The 23401-nt window shown below is 42.1% G+C and overlaps 1 protein-coding gene across 1 annotated transcript; it reads right to left on the bottom strand.

Annotated features, from left to right (window-relative positions):
• Positions 1–750: 750 nt before the first annotated feature.
• LOC122552027 (death-associated protein-like 1) lies at positions 751–17067 on the bottom strand. Its single transcript, XM_043694583.1, has 4 exons — positions 16956–17067; positions 6794–6869; positions 5065–5116; positions 751–1840 (listed from the first exon to the last, which is right to left on the bottom strand). The coding sequence occupies exons 1-4, from the start codon at positions 16975–16977 to the stop codon at positions 1730–1732; spliced, it is 261 nt and encodes an 86-aa protein (XP_043550518.1). The 5' UTR covers positions 16978–17067; the 3' UTR covers positions 751–1729.
• Positions 17068–23401: the final 6334 nt, after the last annotated feature.

Here is a 23401-nt window from a genome sequence, read left to right as displayed (position 1 = left end):
CTCCAGTTTTGAACTTCTCTACTCTAGGGAAACAATCTTTTGTACTCATCTCATCTAAGCTCATGACGTGTTTAAGCCTCAGTAAATTGTAAGCCTTTAAATATGGAAAAATTGCTCAAGCAACATTTATACCTTTTAACCAAGCAGGCTACTGCCTATCATCTGGGGGAAAAAAAAAAATCAATGAATCCAATTAGAATACACTGGCACAAATCTCCCAGGCTCCTGATAAGTCTATTATTTAAGTTGCCATCTGATTGAAAGGATAAACCCAGGGAGTTTAAGAGCTCTCAAAATGGACAATTCCTTACAGTTTGTGACCTGCAGGAACTCTGGCCTGGGTTAGAGCAAAGACTGAAGGTGCATGTGTATGACTTGCCTTGTCAGTACACACAAAACATTAAAAACAGGTTAAAACCTGGTAACTCCACAACCAACCAACTCCTTGACTGACTGTCTTCCAATGGAGGAGTGTATGGGTCAATCTTTAAGTACATACTAGAATACAGCAGCTACTGCCATAAAAAGACAGAATGTCCTCTCTTCCTGACTCTGCTCTCAGGAATTAGGCAGGAAATGCTATGGCTTTGCATTTGACAACTGGGATTAGAAGAACTGGATACCAGCACATATTGGGAAAGTTTGCATGTGCTGCTTGCAGCTAACTGGAACAACGGACCCTTTTACTTCAAAAGGAAATTGGAGCAGGAATATCCTTTCAAGCCCCACCAGATCATAGTCGATATGTTTCGACACCAACTTCCTGCATTATTTGATATTTTTAATATCTCAAAATCATTGATCTCCATATTGAAAATTCTCAATGCTCAAGTCTCCTGGGCCATTGGGGACAATTCCAAAGATTAACCAAATGAGAAAAATTCCTTCTCATTTTGGTCCAAAAATGGCTTCTTATTCTGTAATTGTGTCCCCTGGTTTTAGATCAGGGGCAGGCAATACCTTTCCTGCATCCATGCTGTTAAACAAGAGAAATTCTTACAAGATTCAATGAGATCACCTTAGATTAGGATAATCCCTCCTTCTCAGGAGGGAGTTAGGTGAACCTGGTTTTAATCCCTCTATAGCAAATATTTTTAGCTAGGTAAGGTCGTAGTACAGAACGATCCACAATATCCCAGACATGATCTCACCAAAGCTCTATATATTGCAGTAAAATAAAATCCTCTCACTTAAATGCTTTTGAAGGTGGAAACACAAAGATGGAAAATGGAAACTAGTACCACTGCAAATGCAAGAAAATTTATCATCAATTCAGAGCAGGAAGGAGGATGGTGCAGTTGGTTAGACGCAAAGTCCCCATTTTGGTTCCTTGCATATAAACAGATGTAATACTTTGAAATAATCATTTGAAGTTTCTACTGTCATGGGACTACTTATCATTTGTCATTCCTTGACATCACAAGGTTAAAAAAAGTGATGAAAAAAACTTAAATTTCCATTGTATCAGCTGTCACGCTGACTGACAATCATTTTAAATAGTCAAATTTAACCTCAGGAGACATCAACTACATAAATCTGGTACACTAATAGACATATTGAACTAATATTGGATTTGGTCAGGAAGGTTTCTAGCAGGTTAGGCTATATGGAAGGCACTACATTGAATTATACAGCTATGGAAGGGACTGTCATTGATATTTCAAATACCATCATTGCTTTCTTCAGTTTGAATGGTGGCTGTCACATGGTGCAGAGTTAACCTCTTGAATCAGCATTTGCGTGGCTGATGAATAGTGTGAAGTTGTCTTGGTAGTGGAATCTTCTCCAGAGCAGGCTGAAACTTTTGTTGTGTAGCTTCAGGTGGAAATTTACGACTCAGCTGAAAAGAAGTGGAGAAAGACTAATCAGCCTGTAAGGAACTGCAAAAAAATGCCTTTGAAGCATTTAAGGGCATGGGATCAAAAGGCATTATTTCACCTGGCATGTGCCCTGGAATGCTTTGCAAGTTATGAAAACAAATGAAACCACAGCTAGTCTGCCAAAAAGTGTTTTAAATCTCAATATACAATTTAGTAGTTGTGCTGTGATTGCACCTGGATAGATGCCATTTTCAGGATCAGTGGGAGGACCTCACTTACAAGACTCTGGGTTAAGAGCTGAAAATGTGTTGCTGGAGAAGCGCAGCAGGTCAGGCAGCATCCAGGGAACAGGAGAATCGACGTTTCGGGCATAAGCCCTTTCCTGAAGAAGGGCTTATGCCCGAAACGTCGATTCTCCTGTTCCCTGGATGCTGCCTGACCTGCTGCGCTTCTCCAGCAACACATTTTCAGCTCTGATCTCCAGCATCTGCAGACCTCACTTTCTCCTCTGTGTTAAGAGCTACCTCACAACAGGAGGCTGAGTCTGTTTGCTGTTTCTCACTGCCTTCTCAAATAGTTTCTAAGTATTAACTGCTGACTAAGAGTTTTGACACTGCTTTAATGACTCAAATGTACTTTTCTCATGGCATGTCATCTTTGGTACTCACGCTATGTCAGGCAGCATACTGTACTATATTTAAAACATTTTCTTTTACACTTTGACAGGACGCGGGTTTCACTGACAAGACCAACATTACTCTCAAGGTGATAGTGATCACCTTTTTGATTTGTAGTCTGCATGATGTACGTACTCCTTCCTGCTAAGTGGGGTATTGCAGGATTTTGATTTAGTGACAAAGAAAAAAAAGTCAATACTTCCAATTTGGAATGCTGTAGTTTTTGGAAGGGAATGTGCAAATGGTGCTCACGTGCCTGGGACATTGTTCTTTGTGGTGGTAAAAGTTGCAAGCGAAAGCTGCTGCAATATATCTTGGAACATAAAATGTTGTCATGGCAGACAAGGTGCCAATTAAATGTGACTTACTATGTAGATAGTTGAACTGTATTTGTCAGGATTTCATTTATTTGCTGGGGAATTTCTAGCTATTAACCTGCTCTTGCTTTGTGCACTTGGTCAGTTTGTGTTTCAGTTTAAAGTGTGAAAATTCAGTGACTATTTGAATACTGTTGTTAGATGTAATGCATTGAGCATTACTCATCTGCGAAGGAAAGAGTAAACTTACAAGTTCAAAAAATCCAATTGAAAGATGAACAAGGATTATACTTTGGTGTAAGAGAAATGTAAAGATGTAATTATTAGCATGTTTTCCAAATGAAATTTGGTCTATAATCAATGCTTAATTTAGCACAATATTTGGATACAGCAAGCTATTAGAACGAAATAAAGTGGCCTGAACTTTCCAATTGACTTTTGGGTCAATTTCCCAACAACCAAATACTCAACACGCGCAAAAAAAAGTAATACTTCTAAACAAAAATGTTTGGGATTGAAACTAAATGTTAGCCCTAGGTACAAAGCTAACCAAATCCTGAAATCTGAATGTTTCTCATCATGCTCATTTAGAGAGCCAAAAAGTTACATCATAAAAGGTTCAAATACAGTTTCAAATTTCCTAAGAAACCCTCTTGTACTCAAAAGGTTTTGTTGAAAATAGCATTAGTGGATTAATAGGTTTAAAATGCTTACTTTTGATAAAGCTAGGTTCATTTGTAACAAGATGATTAGGGGTTTCAATAGGGTTGACCATGAGAACCTTTTTCCACGTATGGAGTCAGCTATTACAAGGGGGCATAGCTTTAAATTAAGGGGTGGTAAGTATAGGACAGATTTTAGGGGTAGATTCTTTACTCAGCAAGTCGTGAGTTCATGGAATGCCCTGCCAGTAGCAGTGGTGGACTCTCCCTCTTTATGGGCATTTAAACGGGTGTTGGATCGGCATATGGAGGATAGTGGGCTAGTGTAGGTTAGGTGGGCTTGGATTGGCGCAACATCGAGGGCCAAAGGGCCTGTACTGCGCTGTGTTCTATGTTCTATGTTAAACTAACTTAACACTTGAAAACAATGAGGAATTTAAACATTTTGAGAAACATCCAGTTGTGTTGTGCTGTGCTGGCTTACAGCTGGTGTTTGGTAATATGCACTGTAGAGGAACTCCGGAGCAGAAAATCTGTACAATTTCCATTCGTCCGTACAGTGAATACAAATTAGTTTACACTTGCACACAAGGAGTGACACTTGGAGTTTAAGCTAGAAACATGTTACCATAGATTAAAACTTTAGTTTAATTGGTATAAACAATAGTTTGTAAAGTCACCTTCACTCTGGTAGACACTTTGAAAGGTCAAGAGTATCAAGGAGCCCAATAGCAAAGTTTAATTTTTCGGATTCATTCATGAGATGACAACATAACTGACTGGGTCAGCATTTATTGCCCAATTAACCTTGATGAGGTGGTGGTGAGCTACCTTCTTTAATTACTACAGTCCAGTTATTATAGGCATACCCACAGTGCTGTTAGGAAAGGAATTGCAGGATTTTGACCCAGTAACACCAAAAGGTACAGCAATACACTTCCAAGTTAGGATGGCAAGTGTCTCAAGGGAACTTGCAGGCTGTGGTGTTCCCGTATATTTATGTTTTTTGATATCAGGCAATTCAAATACAGAAAAAGAGACAAATAACTCAGATTCCCAAGATAATCCAGCCAACAGGAGTGCCAGATAAAGTTTACCCTCCAATGGTTATATGAACCACAAGTCAAATAATATCAAACATATCAGGGTTCATGTAATAAATGGTTACTTCAGAACTATTTTACAGCAAGTAATGCAATGAGGGGAATAAAAAAAACAAATTTAAGACTTTTTAAGAAGGTATAATAGTGTTTTAAAAGAGGAGTTTTTTTTTAAAAAAGAAAAGACTGGCTGAACAATCATTCTAAAAATACTAGTTAAGATCCAGTCCTTAAAAATCAGTGTGCAAGAACTGACATTTGAACTGCTGGGTTGAAGGGACATTCAGGAGAGAGGAGAAAGAAAAAAAAAGGCAGAAAATAAAACTGAGTTATAACCAAAGATTACCCTGATTTCATCCACTTCTAGAATTGATTGACTCAACTGGAAATCAGAGTATATTCATTTTTTAAAAAATGCTATGTGCATGTTGTGCAAACATTTTGAATTAAAATGCCAGTAAAATTGTTCCATATAATCCATTACTCACCTTATCAATAGTTTTAGCCAAATCAAAACTCCTTATTGACAAGTTGACAGAACTGGAAATAAAGAAAAGTGATATAATTGAAGTACCCAAGTGGAAATTGAACTAGTTTGATTCATACATGGATGAGAAACCAAATAATCTTGCTCACCCTTTTTGACTTTGAACTGCTTCCCAACATTTTAAAAGTGAGGTCACATTTTCAATTCCCTCAATTATGTTCTCTAGTCCAAAAAATAAGCCTGTTCTCCAGGGCTGGGCTCTATTTGGACTAGCAGATCCACAACAGCTTTACAGAATCTGAAGAATTTTGGAAAATCACAATCAAGGCATCCATCATCTCTTGCTACTTCCTGGAAGACCTCAAGATGAAAGCCATCAGCTGAGGGCATATCAGTCCTTAGATAAGGGATCTTTTGTGGTACAGTGGTAGTGTCCCTACCTCTGAGCAAGGCAGCTTAGGTTCTGGTCCCACCTGATCCAGAAATGTGTCGCAACATCAGTGGGCATGTTGATTAGAAAATCTCAGAACTTTTTTCTAATAGTTTTCCCAGTGCCTTTTCCTTATTCATATTCACATTCCTTCCTCCCTTTACTTCTTGACTTTTAAGCATTCTTGGTTTATTGAACAGAATGAATAAGCAATTCAATAACATCACTTGCAGCTCACTCAATGCCAATTTGAAACTAATGTCAGGAAATATGAAATTCATGTCACAAATTGCTGACTGTGAAATCTGGACCAAAATCTTCAATACATATTGAAGTGTTTAATCCAGTTACCACACATTCAAGCACACGTTGATATAAAACTCTAAAAGCATAATACTGTTGATACTCACTCAATTTGAAAAAAACAAACAAAAATACTGTGGAGAGAAACAAAGGGAATGTTTCATGTTTATGGCCCTAAAACTGCAATTGTTTTGAACAAATAAAAAAGTGGATAGGGTCAGAAATGGAAAGGCTGTGATAAATGTGGAAGCCAGTAGAAGTTAGAATCAGCGTGAGTAGCTAACAGCCAGCTGAAATGGAGCATAAATGGATAAAAGGAAGAAACAAGTGAACAACTTCCTCTTTTCTTGCCAGAAACATTGGCCTTTAAGACCTGCAATGTTTTCTGCCATATTACAAGATGATCAAAGTTAGTTGCAGTCAAGTTAAATAAAAGTTACAACTAAAACAAATTGGAAAGACAAAACCAGTAAAAAAACAATAAATTAAAAGGTCAGATTATAAATCCTGTATTATGGTCATCTTGGTAGTGAATCAGGAAAGCATTCTCCAGGAGTTCAAGTCATTACCATTGCCAAATGGAGGAAGTGTATAAATATGCATGGTCAGACATAGCTATTATTTGTTAAATAGATGTGCTGCAGCCAAGTCTCGAAGTCAAAAATTGCTCAGTTTAGGAATCTTGCTTATATAATTTGGAAGAATATCAACCCCAAAACAGTCATAGTCAGAGTCAAAGCTTTGATCAACCACAAAAGAAATTGCAGCATGCATCAACATTATCCATGACAAATTTTCCTGCCAGCAACGAAGGATAATTGTCGTGAATAGGAAGGACATCTTCAGGTGGATGAATAGAGAATAATTGCTTCAGACAGGCATCAAGATCCTGTTTCTATTATATCCCAATTATCACAAATATTTTCCTGCTCTCTGAATAGTAGTTTTCCTCTTTTACTCCAGTTCAAATGAAAAAAAGAGGCATAAAATTATTTACCTCGAGCCCAGAATATATTTCGTGGTTTTTTGCTCACTTCCATTTTTCTTTTGATTCCTCATGACACCACTCACACCTTTCAGGAATAGAACATAAGTTGTAATTCAGTGCATGTTACTTGTACAGTTACAAAATGCTTGCAAGAGTATGGTCTCGTAGCATTTGGGAAAAAAAAAGTTAGATTGAAGGTCCATTAACTTTCACTAGAAAAAAAAAGGAGTTTCAGAAGGGCTTTCAAGTTGAGGTGGTTTTGGGGGGGGGGGGGGGGGGGCGGGCAGGTAGGTGACAGACATTGAAAGACAACAGGATGAAGTGGTGTACAGCCATAGGTCAGGTAGATTGACCATGCTAAATTGACCATGGTGTTAGGTGCATTAGTCACAGCAAAATAGGTCTGGGTGGGTTACTGTTCAGAGGGTCGGTGTGGACTGGTTGGGCTGAAGGGCCTGTTTCCACCCTGTAGGAAATGGAATAAAAAAAAACCTTTTGATTTCAAATCCTTATAAAATTAGAATCAACAGGAATCAGGTGGCAAACTCTGCTGATAAGAAGACATAACTAGCGTATAGGAAGATGGTTGTGGTTGTTGCAATCCTGATAAAGAGCTTATGCTCGAAAGGTCAATTCTCCTGCTCCTCAGATGTGCTTTTCTAGTACCACACTTCTTACCATTGACCAGAAACTCAAATTGATTCACCATATGAATACAGTGGTTACAACAGCAGGTCAGAGGAATACTGCAAGTAACTTATCACCTGACTTTCCAAAATCTGTCCACCATCAACAGATGAGGTGTGTGATAGAACACTCCCCACTTGCCTGAATAAGTGCAGCTTGAAAATCTCAAGGAGCTCATCATCCACAACAAAGCAACCGGCTTGATGGGCACCAATTCACAGGCATCCGATATTCAGCAGTAGCACCACGTATTATCTACAGAAATTCAAAAGATCCTTAGATAGCACTTTCCAAACCCACAACCACTACCATCTAGAAATAAATTAGCAGCAGATACATGAAACCACCATCTGCAAGTTCACCTCCAAGTCACTCACCATCTTAACTTGGAAATATATCACCATTCCTTCACTAGGTCAAATTCCCTCCCTAATGGCATTGCAGCAGTTCACCACCTTCTCAAGGGCAATTACAGACAAATGCTGGCCATCTACTGACACCCATGCCCCATAGGAGAATTTAGAAATATTGAATTGCCAATAGGGGCAAGAACTCTGCAAGTGAAAATCTATCAAATGCTAGCATATAGTGGCTGGTTGGACAACTTCTTCCAGATAGCAAGAAATATTAAACAGCAGCCATCAAACAGGGAGGCAAGGCCTTTGAAATCTCATGACAAGCAACAACACATTTGACCAGGGTCATAGTTGATGAGTAGATAAGTTCCAAGTTGCCTTCGGACTGCACGATAAGTGACAGTTGATTCAACAGTAGTACATTCACTTGTTGGATCAAGGTTTCAAGCCCCATTCCAGATCTCCACTTCCAGAGCTGGAGCTATGCAGGGACCAGAACAAACCAATTCCCCAGTGGAAAATATCATAGCCTTTGCTGCTGCCAATCACTGGAATGAACCATCTGTGTTGCAGCTGCCAACTGCCAGGAGAAGCTGACTGTTCTGCCACTGGCACACATGTTGATGTTTAGAACAAAGAAAATACAGCACAGAAACAGGCCCTTTGGCCCTCCAAGCTGACCACCGCATTTTCCTTTTCATATGAAAAATTGCCTTCACTTACAGGATCTGTACTCTCTATTGCCTTCCTATCGAGGGATTTGTCCAAGTGCTTCTTTTATGTGTCTGCTTCCACCACCTCCTCTGGCAATGTGTTCCAAGCACTCTCCGTCTTGTATGAAAAGCTTGCCTCACATCTTTTAAAACCCCAACCACACACACACCTTGAACCTGTCCCCCCGCTCCCCCACCCCCAATAACTGACACCTGCACTCTGGTAAAAAGCCTCATACTTTCCACTCTATGTCATTCACAATCTTAAACTTCTATTAGGTTGCCTCTCAACCTCCTCCATTCCAGTGAAAACAAATCCAGTCTATCCAACCTTACTACATAGCTGAAATCTCCCATACCAGGCAACATCCTGGTAAACCTCCTTTGTACCCTTTCCAAAACATCCACATCCTTCTGGTAGTGTGGTGACCAGAACCGTATGCAATATTTCAAGATCCACAAGCCTGACCACCCAGGCCGATCCATTGTTTCAGCATGCTTCTGCCCCACTGAACTCATCTCTACCTACCGCGACACTGTCCTATCCCCTCTCGTCCAGGAACTCCCCACATACATTCGAGACACCACCCATGCCCTCCACCACCTCCAAGACTTCCGTTTCCCCAGCCCCCAACGCCTCATCTTCACCATGGATATCCAATCCCTCTACACCTCCATCCGCCATGACCAGGGCCTCCAAGCCCTCCCTTTCTTCCTCTCCCGACGTCCCCAACAGTACCCTTCCACCGACACTCATTCGTTGGCCAAACTGGTCCTCACCCTTAATTTCTCCTTCGAATCCTCCCACTTCCTCCAGACCAAAGGGGTAGCCATGGGCCCCAGCTATGCCTGTCCCTTTGTTGGCTACGTAGAACAGTCCATCTTCCATAGTTATACCGGCACCACTCCCCACCTCTTCCTCCGTTACATTGATGACTGCATTGGCGTCACCTTGTGCTCCCGCGAGGAGGTTGAGCAATTCATCAACTTCAACACATTCCACCCTGACCTTAAATTTACCTGGACCATCTCTGACACCTCCCTCGCTTTCCTGGACTTCTCCATCTCCATTAATGACGACCGACTTGACACCAACACTTTTTACAAACCAGCCGACTCCCACAGCTACCTGGATTACACATCTTCCCACCCTACCTCCTGCAAAAAATGCCATCCCATATTCCCAATTCCTCTGCCATATCTGCTCCCAGGAAGACCAGTTCCACCACAACACATCTGATGCCTCCTTCTTTCGAGACCGCAATTTCCCTTCCCACGTGGTTAAAGATGCCCTCCAACGCATCTCGTCCACATCCCGCACCTCCACCCTCAGACCCCACCTCTCCAACCGTAACAAGGACAGAATGCCCCTGGTGCTCACCTTCCACCCTACCAACCTTCGCATAAACCAAATCATCCACCGACATTTCCGCCACCGCCAAACGGACCCCACCACCAAGGATATATTTCCCCCCCCACCCATTTTCACAAAGACTGTTCCCTCTGTGACTACCTGGTCAGGTCCATGACCCACAACAACCCACCCTCCCATCCTGGCACCTTCCCCTGCCAACGCAGGAATTGCAAAAACCTGCGCGCACACCTCCTCCCTCACCTCCATCCAAGGCCCTAAAGGAGCCTTCCACATCCAAAGTTTTACCTGCACATTCACCAATATCATTTATTGTATATGTTGCTCCATTGGGGAGACCGGACACCTCCTAGCAGAGCACTTTAGGGAATATCTCTGGGACACCTGCATCAATCAACCACACCAACCTGTGGCCCAACATTTCAACTCCCCCTCCCACTCAGCCGAGGACATGGAGGTACTGGGCTTCCTTCACTGCCGCACCCTCACTACCCGACACCTGGAGGAAGAATGCCTCATCTTCTGCCTTGGAACACTTCAACCCTAGGGCATCAATGTGGACTTCACCAGTTTCCTCATTTCCCCTCCCCCCCACCTCACCCCAGTTCCAACCTTCCAGCTCAGCACTGTCCCCATGACTTGTCCTACTGCCTATCTTCCTTTCCATCTATCCACTCCACCCTCCTCTCTGACCTATTACCTTCATTCCCCACTCCCACATTATACTTTATCCTACTTTCTCCCCACCCTTATTTATCTGTCCACCCTTCAGGCAATCTGCCTCTATTCCTGATGAAGGGCTTTTGCCCGAAACGTCGATTTCCTGCTCCTCGGATGCTGCCTGAACTGCTGTGCTTTTCCAGCACCACTCTAATCCAGAATCTGGTTTCCAGCATCTGCAGTCATTGCTTTTACCTAGTATTCCAAGTGTTGCCTAACCTTCAGTGATCTGTGGACCTGCACACCTAGATCCCTCTGCAGATCAGTACTCTAATGGATTCTGTCATTCACTGTATAATTTCCACCTGTACCTGATCTTCCAAAATGCATCGCCTCACATTAGACCAATTATGTTTTCCTCCAAATCATTTATGTAGACCACAAACAGAGGACCCAGCAATGATCCTTGCAGAACACCCCTAGTCACAACCCTCCATACTGGCCCAACCAGCAACATCCACATCCCACAATTGAGAATATAAAAGGCACCCTTTTCCTTCTCCAAGTTGTTTGAAATTTGGCATCTGGTATTTGTCCTGATGACAAGAACACAAAAACTTCAAAAGCATACCCCTTCTTTCAACAACATTGAAGTCCTGTACTCAGTGACTGTTTAGCTGCGTTACAAACTCCAATACATTGCTTGTTTGATTTTTTTTTGTCTAATAGTTTAGACTCTTAAGGAGCCCAAAAATAACACCACTTGTATTCTGACGTTTGCTCTTCCTAATCTCTTCTTAGATGAAAGTGAGGACCGCGGAGGTTGGAGATCAGCATCGAGTGTGGTGCTGGAAAAGCACAGGTCAGGCGGCATCAGGAATCAGGCTTTTGCCCGAAACGTCAATTTTCCTGCTCCTCTGATGCTGCCTGACCTGCTGTGCACCACACTCTCGACTAATCTCTTCTTTGGCCTACCTAATGTCCTGATGTCATGTTTTATCATTAGGCTATCCTGTCCTGTTTGCCCAATCTGTCCACCTTTTTGAAAATGTTGTGTACCCTGGAATGTGTTTCTCCTGACCATGGTCACTTGATAACCATTTTTCCATAATGCAAATTAGATCCAAACCTATGAGGCATCTATCTTGCTAGGAATGTTCCATACATTCAGATGGTGACTTTTTGTTTAAAAACAATTTCTTGTATGAGATCTTAGTGGATGCACTAAGAAAACTCTCCTCCTGTTCCACTGTCTTAAAAAAAGTACATAATCACCTCAACTTTGAACTGAATTGTATATTGCTGTTTAGCCAAAATCATTTAGAGCTTTCCTTTCCCCTACTGACCATACTTAACGCATTCTTACGTTTGTACATTTCATCTTTCTGCAACACGCTGGTTACCATTCACCATTGCGTTTCCCCTTAAAATCTTCCTCCTCAAAATACCCTTCTCTCCTTCAATACTATTCAAGTTTAAAGCCCTCTCCAATGCTGCAGTTATATGATTCACCAGGACATTGATCCTAGCACCCCTCAGGTGAATACTGTCCCATTGGTGGAGCTCCCTTTGTTCCGAAGTACTGGTACTAGTAATTGAAATCCATTTCTTCCATAATCTGAATCATGCATTCAACTTTGATCTTATTTACCCTATACTCATGGCTAGGAGTAATAAGACTCACCTTCATGCAGTGTATGAGATTCGGCTTTCAATTTAATCTCAATTGTTTGTAGAACAGCTTTGACATCAGCTGGAGAAACTCAGCAGGTTTGGCTGCATGTGTGGAAAAACAAACTTGACATTGAGTCTGCTTTGACTCTTCAGAAATGAAAGATTTGGAAAATATAATTTTGACAGAAGCAGAGTGCATGAAGAAGGCAGCCTCCTTTATAGACTGCAATTTCTCTCCCCACGTGGTTGAAGATGCTCTCCAACGTATCTCACCCACATCCCGTACCTCCGCCCTCAAACTCCACCCCTCCAACTGTAACAAGGACAGAACTCCACCTTTCACCCTACCAACCTTCGCATAAGCCGCATCATCCGCCGACATTTCCACCACCTCCAAAACGGACCCCACCACCAGGGATATATTTCCCTCCCCACCCATTTCTGTTTTCCTCAAAGATCGCTCCCTGCATGACTACCTGGTCAGGTCCATGCCCCCCAACAACCCACCCTCCCGTCCTTGCACCTTCCCCTGCCACCGCAGGAATTGCAAAAACCTGCATCCACACCTCCTCCCTCACCTCTATCCAAGGACCCAAAAGAGCCTTTCACATCCAAAGTTTCACCTGCACATCCACCAATGTCATTTATTGTATCCGTTGCTCCCGATGCAATCTCCTCTACATTGGGGAGACTGGATGCTTCCTCACAGGGCACTTCAGGGAACATCTCCAGGACATCCGCACCAATCAACCCCACCGCCCTGTGGCCCAACATTTCAACTCCCCCTCCCACTCTGCCGAGGACATGCAGGTCCTGGGCCTCCTCCACCGCCGCTCCCTCACCACCTGATGCCTGGAAGGAAATAAGCCTCAATCTTCCACCTCGGAACACTTCAACCTCAGGGCATCAATGTGGACTTCACCAGTTTCCTCATTTCCCTTCCCCCCCCTCACCTTACCCCAGTTCCAAACTTCCAACTCAGCACCATCCTAATGATCTGTCCTACCTGCCAATCTCCCTTCCCATTTATCTGCTCCACCCTCCCCTCTGATCTATCACCTTCATTCCCACCCCCATTCACCTATTGTACTCCTTGTTACCTGACCTGCTGTGCTATTTCAGCACCACTCTAATCTAGATCATATGGAGGCCCAGTGAAAAAGACAACGGCATTAATTGCGGAGCAAGAAAAGACAGAAGGGGGTTAATGAGACAGGCTTCGTCTTTCCTACTAAGTAAACAAGATACAAACATGTCAGTTGTGGGGGTGGGGGTGGGGGGGGAAAGAGAGAGATCAGAATCGAGAATGTGGTGCTGGAAAAGCACAGCAGTTCAGACAGCATCTGGGGAGCAGGAGAATCAACGTTTCAGGCATAAGCCCTTCATCAGGAATCCATGAAGGGCCTTTCACCAAAATACTGATTTTCCTGCTCCTCGGATGCTGCCTGACCTGCTGCGCTTTTTCAGCGCCACTATCTCAAAACTGTGGACAGGCTAGGTGGAAAATATCCACTCCCTCCATGACACCCTGGTGCACTCTTCCCTTAATACTTCCTCACTCCCCATTGCACTTTCCTATATAATTGGGCAGGCAAAACACTGAGCTATTCACCCCCTCCTTTCTCACTGTAGAAGGCCTCAAACAAACATTTTCCAGGTGAAGCAGCATCGCATTTGTACTACAAAGTACCATATTTGTACTACTTATGGACAAGACAGAGCAGGGAGCTGCACTGAATAAGATGTTCAAACAAGTGCAGTGCTCACACTCTGCACCAACCATGTTCTGCAGCTACAATACATACAATCTACAAAGCAATTTACAAGATTACTTCGCACCGTGCACAAGTGGAACAGCAACATTAAACATCAATAAGAATGCAATAATCTTCAAAATTAAAAACACATTTAGACAGTGAACTACTGGCAGTAGGCAAATGATCAATTTCCATAATCTGCTGCAACAATTCAAAGAGAAGGAACCACAACCTCAAGAGAACAAGGGTCGATAAAAGTGGAAGAATGAAGCACCCCTACTCCAAACCCAAAAAAGGAACTTTAAAAAGATCAAATAAGTAAGGCCCCTAGGGAGTGTTGCTGAACAAAGAGACCTTGGAGTGCAGGTTCATAGCTCCTTGAAAGTGGAGTCGCAGGTAGATAGGATAGTGAAGACGGTGTTTGGTATGCTTTCCTTCATTGGTCAGAGTATTGAGTACAGGAGTTGGGAGGTCATGCTGCAGCTGTACAGGACATTGGTTAGGCCACTGTTGGAATATTGCATACAATTCTGGTCTCCTTCCTATTGGAAAGATGTTGTGAAACTTGAAAGGGTTCAAAAGATTTACAAGGATGTTGCCAAGGTTGCAGGATTTAAGCTATAGGGAGAGGCTGAATAGGCTGGGGCTGTTTTCCCTGGAGCATCAGATGCTGAGAGGTGACCTTAGAGGTTTATAAAATCATGAGAGGCATAGATAGGATAAATAGATAAAAAGTCTTTTCCCTGGGATGGGGGAGTCCAGAACTAGGGGGCATAGGTTTAGGGGAAAGATCTAAAGAGACCCAAGGGGCAACTTTTTCACCGAGGGTGATACATGTATGGAACAAGCTACCAGAGGAAGTGGTGGAGGCTGGTACAATTGCAACATTTAAGAGACATTTGGATAGGTATATGAATAGGAAGGGTTTGGAGGGATATGGGCCAGGTGCTGGCAGGTGGGATATCTGGTCAGCAAGAATGGAGCGAAGGTTCTGTTTCTGTGCTGTACATCTCGATGACTATGACTAAGTAGAAAAGGATGTGTACAGAATCTATCAAAGTGCTGAAATTTTGGAATTGTTTGCTCAGACTCAAAAAAGGAATGCAAATTAGATAAACCCAATTTCTCAAACTCTCCTTTCATTTCCCCCCCCCCCCCTTTAATGACTAGGCATGGGAAATGACTGCAGACACAGGCAACTCTACTGGTTCAATGATTATACACAAATTCTCGTTAGTGGTTATTTCTACTGTGGGTGGGTTTATGGGAGTTAAAAATCAAAATTCAAGCTGTACCCAGCCTCCAGATAGCCAGAAAATAGCTCCTACAATTGATTGTACAACTAGCAATGTACAATTAGATATGTTTGAAAAAGACCAGTTTACATTTATAGCAACCATGAACTAATTCACAAAGTGGAGGTGTTGATGTTGGACTGAGGTGGACAAAGTTAAAAATCACAACATGAGTTTATTGTCCAACAGCTTTTATTTGGAAGTACAAGCTATCATCAGGTAGCTAGTGGGCCAGGATTCTATATCCTACAATCTTGCTCCAATAGCTACCAGTGGAAGGAGCAGCTCTCCAAAAGTTTGTACTTCCAAATAAATCTGTGGGACTATAACCTGGTGAGATTTTAAACTAATTCAGTATAGGCCCCAGGATCAAATTACCTTTGAGCTTTAAAGATTTGAACATATAGCATTAAACAAATTACAATTAAAATTAAATTACAATAGTTAAAAGGGCTGAGAGATTCTACTGAAAAATATATTTACATTGCAATACCTTCACTTTAAGTTCAATTTGTTTAATACATTCAAGCAATTAACCTAATGGTACACAAGGGATTTCAAGTGCAACTCTGGTGGTTTACTTCACCAATCAAAATTAACCATAACTGAAGAAATCTAGCCAATTAATAACTAGCACACCCAATAAGGTACTCAATGTCTAAGTACAACCACCATTCAATAGATAATGACAATCAAAATTTCCATAAACTCAAAACTAATCAAGAGAAAATGGAATTGAAAGCAGCAGACTCAAAGTTTAGAAATAAATCAATGGTAGATAATGAAAGCCAATACAAAGAATTCCAGAATAAAAAAAAAGTGAGCCAACCCAAAATGGTTATGAATGGTATTGAGACATGTAGCTAAGGCTGAGAGATCTAAAGTCTTAAAAAGACACTAAGTCACTCATCTTGAGTGAGTATGTAAATTTGGAAAAATGTCTTTCTTCACATTCAGTTCCTCCCTCCTCCTCCCCCAAAAAGACTAATTACTATTTTTGAAGTCAGATATAGTTAGTTCAAGCCTTCAGTAATATCAAGACTACACATCAAAAACTTTAACTATTAACAATATTTCACAAAAACTTTCTTGCACTAAGTTACATCCTTCATAAACTATCCAAGTAATTTCAGATCATGAATTTCACACCAGGACACTATCATAATAAACTAGAACACTAAAAAGAGTGGAAAAACTACATCCTAACGAAAGGCAAGTTAAAACTAACTGACAAGGGTATAAAGCGAAAGCTTCCACATTAAATTCGTGTTAAAAGAGAATATGAAAAGGAAAGCCAGCCGAGTCAAGTACCTCTCCTTTCATATGTGAAAGATAACGAGCTACACTACGGAGAAAATAGCGCTCACCTCTCTTGAAATGAGGCCAAAGCGTTTTAAGACCAAAATAAATGTAGCTAGCCTGTGCTTTAACGAATAAAACTCTCACCTACTCACTTTACACGAGCCAAACTAATCTACAACGCCGAAAAGCTACTTATAACCAATTCTCCTCACTTTTTAAAAAAACAACTGGAAACGGTTGATCCTGCGCGTTCACAGGTTTGTTGCTGAAAAAAGAGTCATCACCATTGATTTGTCTTTCCTAGTAGCAATAACCTTACATAAAGTTACTTTAATATGAGTTACATGCAAATTACCTGTATCAGAATGAAAACTCATTCTATGGTTCGTATTATTTGGAAAGGCCGAAATCGTAAAAGGCGTATACGATCGGACCCGTCCAGTTAATATGACACCTGTAGAGTGTTTCAACAAATAATGAATGACGCCTATGCCTAATTGAAAACAAAATCGTATATCTCCGAATGGATTATCCACACCTGCCCCTCCCTACATTTAAAATCGTCACTCAACTCATCCTTCCTTCTCAGTTTAATTTTTCACTCGATTCTCTGTGCACCTGCTTCTCATCCTTAATGAATGTGATAATGCTTATAAACATTCAAAGGAGGGGACGGGCTGTCCTAGAGGTGGCCGAAAGGTGTGCCAGGATAGCCCACTGGTCGGAGGTGCAACGGGGTGGGTGAGAGCCCAATGGTACCTAGGGGCAGACCGAGAGCCAGAAGGCGGGTAGCCGTCCTCGGCGCTGTCACCCCGGGCAGGTACCGGGGCGGGCTGCCCCAGAGGTGGTCGAAAGGTGCTGAGGGTGGTTAGTGAAGCCGGAAGGTGGGTAGGCTGTCCTGACTGCTGTCACCCTGGGCGGGTACCAGGGCGGGCTGTCCTAGAGGTGGTCGAAAGGTGTGTCAGGGCGGACCGAGAACTGGAAGGGGCATGGGGTGGACCGAGAACCGGAAGGTGGGTAGGGGCGGGCTGCCTTAGTGGTCGGAAGGTGGGAGGGGCGGGGGCTTGCTGGGTCTGTATTGTCTGCACTTTTGTATGTAACGGTATTGTCTAATGTACAAGTGTCATTGTCGCTGTCTTATGTGTGGAACTGAGATTTGAGGTTTGTCCTCCTCTCCCTGTGGATTGGTTGAACGGTGGGGTTCGGGGCCCGGCTTTGCTGCTCCTCTCCCTTGTAGGATTGCTGTCTTTTGTGTACAGCTGTCAATGTTTTTTTGTAGACTGTTTTGTAATTTGTTCAATAAAAAAAAATAAACATTCAAAGGTTTGGCTCGCTGAGTTATGGGCTGATTCTTCTACTTCTCCTGTCGCTGAGGTGATATTATTCCACTGGCTAATCATTAAGAGAAAGTGAGGACTGCAGATCAGAGTCCAGAGTGTGGTGCTGGAAAAGCACAGCAGGTCAGGCAGCATCCGAGGAGAAGGATAATCGACGTTTCGGGCATAAGCCCTTCTTCAGGAGGACTGACTAATCATTAGGCCAGCATAAATGGGCATTAGCAGGGTTCAATCTTAGCAGACTGGAAAAGACTGGATCAGAAAATTAAAGATTCTGGTAGGCAATTCCCCAATGCCTAGAAATTTCCAAAAGTCTCCACGTAATTTAAAGAATTGAGGGTTTTGATGAAATTAAGTACATAATTACTTAGGAAAAGTTAAGACTATTAAATACAGAGTTACTCAAACTATCAGACCTGATTCTCACTCACCTCTCTCAGAACCTGACCCGTCGATCATACCCACACCCCCAAGTCCTGCATCCTTTTGTGACAAAAGCACAGGGATGGAGTAACAATATGTGTGAGAGATTGCCACACCTTAGAGTCATTATTTCTCTCTACCTCTGGCCTCTTCTGCATTCCCAACTTCAATTGTTTCACGATTTGTGTCCCTCAGCTACCTCATCTCAGGTTCCGGAATTGTTTTCTTACATCTCTCCATCTCATTTTCCTCCTTTTGAGATATCGTTAAAACTTCACTCTGTCACCAAACATTTGATTGTCTTTATATGGTTGGTATCATTGTTTTGTAATGCTTTGCAAAGTGATTTGGGATGTTGCATAATGTTTACAGTTGCTATATTTTTGATTGTTCTGCTCCTTTGCTGCACCTTTTTTTTAAATAATACATTTTTATTAAGAAAAATAGATTTTTAAATATTCCAACAAATACAAAACAATGCAATTCAAAACAGTACAAAAATAGAAATAGTACAAAACTAAACCCAAATAATAAAAAAATTCCCCAACCCACCCTCCTATACGAATGTACAAACATATGTAGAGATGTATAAAATTAAAAAAAAACCTAAACTAGCTATTTAACTAACTAAATAAATACCTAACAACAAACAAATAAATAGTAATAACTGAGCCCAGCCAAACAAAACACTCATACATTCATGGTTCCTCCTCCCTGGATATTGAACTCATGAAACACAATCGTTACGGTGATATAAAAGCCCTTGTTAGTGTGGCAGATAAATCTGTGTCCAGGTATTTCAAAAAGGGTTGCCATGTCTTGTAAAAATTCTCAGTTTTGTGGTGTACCATATTTGTGAGAAAATCCAGGGGAATATGTTCCATAACAATCTTCCGCCAACCAGACAGGCCTGGGGGGTTTTCTGATATACAACCCAGCAACATATTCTTCCTTGCACAGAATGTAAGAATATTGAAAAGTTTTACCTTACGCGAGTCTGCAGGAGATACAATGGGTAGGCCCAAAAGGAGCGACATAGGTTCCTTCTCCACCCCTACACCTAATTTCCTCTCCATTGCACCCATCACAGCGCTCCAATATGTTTGAAGCCTGTCGCAAGACCAAAGACAATGGATAAGAGTACCCGTACAGACCTTGCACTTGGGGCATGCTGAAGATACCCCTGGTTTAAATTTTGAAAAATGGTCTGGGGCTAAGTGAACCCTTTGGAGAATCTTCAACTGTAAGGCATGGGTCCTTTTGCAAATTGATATCTTCCTTGCATTCTCCCAAATACCCTCCCATGCCTCTGAAGAAACTTCAACACCCAGCTCTCTTTCCCACATCTTGCAGAGTTGATCAGACTCATCTGAGGTAGCACCCCCCAATTGGTGATATAGAGTACTGACAGAGAGTGTACTCTTAGCCCTTAGTACCCCTCTTTCTATGTCAGATTTGTAGGGATCAATCAAAAGTGTGGTCTTTTTTTGAATAAAATCCCCAACTTGAAAAAAATGAAAGAGGTCTCTATTGGGTAACTCGTACTTCCGTACTAACTGATCGAAGGACATCATTACATCTCCCTCAAATAAATCACCCATGCAAGATATACCCCTAGCTGACCAATGTTTAAATCCTGAATCTATCATACCTGGTTGAAAACTTGGCATACCCACTAAAGGCGTAAACAAAGATGTTTTGCCAATATTACCTTCCCTCTGCCGAATTGCCCTCCATGCTTTAACAGTATTGATGACTATTGGGTTATGGCAATATTCCCTAACTGTCCTCACCTTGTCCAAAAACAGCAAACTGGTAAGGGGGCACCTTGCCTGGGAGACTTTGATATCTAGCCATATTGAAAGAGGGTCCCCACAAACCCAATCACTTACGTAGGTCAAAAGCGAGCTTAATTGGTAATTTTTAATGTCTGGGAGGTCTACTCCCCCCAATCTGTGAGGCAACTGCAGTTTGGCTGATTTAATGAGGGGCCGTTTACAGTGCCAGATAAAGGAGCTGAACCAACCGTTCAGTCTCCTGAGTGTTTGTTTATTGAAAATCACCAACGTAAAAAGTAATGGTGAAAGGGGACAGCCCTGCCAGATGCCCCTAGAAATATTAAAATTGCTTGATTGTACCCCGTTGGTAATGACCGCAGTGAGAGATACACTGTAGAGAACCTTTACCCATCTAACGAAAACTTCGCCGAGACCAAACCGGTCTAGAGTATAGAAAAGGTACGGCCATTCAACTCGGTCAAATGCCTCCTCTGCATCTAAAGAAATCACCAGTCCCCATATTGACTGCTGTTGGCATGCTTGAATTACGTTAAGCAGCCTCCTAACATTATTGGAGGATCTGTGACCCTTTATGAAGCCCGTCTGATCCTCTTTGATAATAGGTAACACAGTCTCCAGCCTTAACGCAAGAGCCTTAGAAAGGATCTTAAAGTCCAAATTTAAGAGCGAGATGGGCCTGTATGAAGCACATTTTTCCGGATCCTTCCCTTTTTTAAGGATAAGTGAAATATTGGCCTCTCTCAGAGATGGTGGGAGACAAATATGATTGTATGAATCATTAAACATATTCAGCATCGGGCCTGATAGTATACTTATAAATTCCTTACAGAATTCACTGGGGAGTCCATCAGGACCGGGCGCTTTTCCACTCTGAAGCTGCCTCACAGCTTCCTGCACTTCTTGCTCTGATAATGGGGCATTGAGAAAGGACTGTTGTTCGGGAGTCACACCTGGGAGCTTCAGATCTCTAAAAAATGATTCCATTTTGGCCTGCCCCTCCTCACAATTCTCAGACTGATATAATCTCTGGAACGCCACATTAATCTTTTTAGAATCACATGTTAGGTTCCCAGACCCTTCCCTAATCGCTGTAATGGTTTGTGGGGCACTTCTCTTTCTGGCAAGGTATGCTAAGTATTTGCCTGGCTTGTCACCATGCTCGTATAACCTTTGCTTTGCAAAAGCCAGCTCCTTCTTTGCCGTCTGCACGAGCACGGAATTTAGTGCAGACCGCAGTGCCATAATCCTCTGTAGTTTGACCAACGAGGGTCTGTCAAAATAGGCCTTCTCGGCTGCCTTCAACTGTGCTTCAAGGAGACGTTGCTGCTCACCCTTCTGCCGCTTCCTACTGGTGGAATATGAAATAACTAACCCCCTGGCATAAGCTTTGGCAGTTTCCCAGAGAACAGATGAGCTATCAACCGAGCCTATGTTGATGTCTAGGAATGCCCGAAATTCCCTAGAGAAATACGCCACAAACTTGCTGTCCATGAGAATAAAGGGGTCCATTCACCAGTACCTTGAATCCACTGTAACATCCTTAATTTTAACCATGAGGTACACTGGAGCATGATCAGAGATGGCAATATTACCAATTGTACAGGATGCCACCAGATCCAGGGTTACCGCAGGGTCAGAAAAAAATCAATCCTCATGTGTGCATCTGTGCGAATTGGAGGAAAACGTGAAATCCCTATCTGTAGGGTGGAGACACCTCCAGACGTCCACCAATCCTAATTCCCCACACAAACCCAATAGCTGTTTAGTTTGTGCAGAAGGTATCGAGGGACCTTTAGGCAACCTGTCTACTGTGGCATCCATGAGGCAGTTAAAATCTCCCCTATAATGATGTACCGAGACTTGAGACTTATCAGTTTAGAAAAAGCATCTACCAAGAATTTAAGAAGATGGGCTGGGGGACAATAAACATTTAAAATGCCATATTCTTCCCCATTTATCAAGGCTTTAAGAATTACAAACCTCCCGTATGTGTCTTTAACACATTCCAAAAATTTAAATGAGAGATTTTTCCTAACCAATATAGCCACTCCCCTACTTCTGGTATTAAATGATGAAAAATAAACATGGTCAAAGCCATTCTGCTGTAATTTCAAATGCTCCTTGTCATCCAAATGTGTCTCCTGTAACAAAGCAATATGCACCTTCTCCTTTCTAAGACTCAAGAGTATCTTCTTCCTCTTAATTGGTGAGTGACTTCCCTTGATATTCCAGGTACACCATTTAATCAAATCATTAGCCATAATCTTCTGCAATTACATTTAAATTCCAGAGAGGAGGAACCCGAACCACAAATTGCTGAGCCTTAGTGTCACATGATTCACCAAATATAAAACCTACATAAACTAAAACCACTACATTTAACAAACATACAAAATTATTAAAAATAAAAAAACCAGAAAACAAACCAACATGTAAAACGCCAATAGCGCCGAGTAGGGGAACTCATCCCCTGCCTGGAGGGGGCAACTACCCGTCCCGAACTGCCCATAAATAGGCATCTAACCATCTCAACCACCTTCACTTCTCCCTGCTCGAGCCACATCGCAAGCACAAGCTAAAAAGAATAAACACCCCATAGAATATCAATATGAATAAAAAAAAATTCTTTTAAAAAAAAGGGGGAATAAATACCCCATCCATCCTTTGGTATGTCCGAACTTAGAAATTTAAAATGTACATCTTAACCACTGCCAGACATAGTTTGAACCAAATTATTACCCATTGAGGTAAAAAAAAGGGAAAAACAAAGCTCCAACTGGATTTCCTCCATTTCTTTTACAGAATGATAAACGCATACCCAAGCAACGATATTTATATATACAATTGTTTAACTTGGGTTAGTTTGTCCACAAAGTCTCTTGCCTTCTCCGATGTGTCAAAGAGATGCATGGATCCATCTAAGGTGATCCGAAGCACTGCCGGATATCTCAGGGAGTACTGAATCCCAAGCTCCTTCAATCTTCTCTTGACACCATCATACGATTTTCGTTTCTGGATCACCGCCGCTGAAAAGTACTGGAAAAACATGATCTTAGACCCCTCGTAAATTAGGGCCTTTGGATCCTTCCCCTGGAGTCTGGAAGCCTCCATGACTCTCTCCTTATCCTGGTAAGGATGGAACCGCACCAGGAAAGGACAAGGGCGTTGACCCAGACCCGACCTCCGTGCTGCGACCAGGTGAGCCCTCTCTATCTTCAATCCTCTCATGCCAGTCTCCAAGT

Source organism: Chiloscyllium plagiosum, chromosome 7, assembly GCF_004010195.1.
Source record: "Chiloscyllium plagiosum isolate BGI_BamShark_2017 chromosome 7, ASM401019v2, whole genome shotgun sequence".
Classification (NCBI taxonomy): Eukaryota; Metazoa; Chordata; class Chondrichthyes; order Orectolobiformes; family Hemiscylliidae; genus Chiloscyllium; species Chiloscyllium plagiosum.
This window is presented reverse-complemented; position numbering and strand designations above follow the sequence as displayed.

Bases quoted from the DNA above. Each gene is read 5' to 3' on its own strand.
- LOC122552027 (XM_043694583.1), bottom strand. From the start codon at position 16,977: ATGAGTTTTCATTCTGATACAG. The intron at 5,117-6,793 runs GTAAATAATTTT...CTTTATTTCCAG, and splicing joins AAATATATTCTGGGCTCGAG to TTCTGTCAACTTGTCAATAA. The intron at 1,841-5,064 runs GTGAGTAATGGA...ACTTCTTTTCAG, and splicing joins TGGCTAAAACTATTGATAAG to CTGAGTCGTAAATTTCCACC.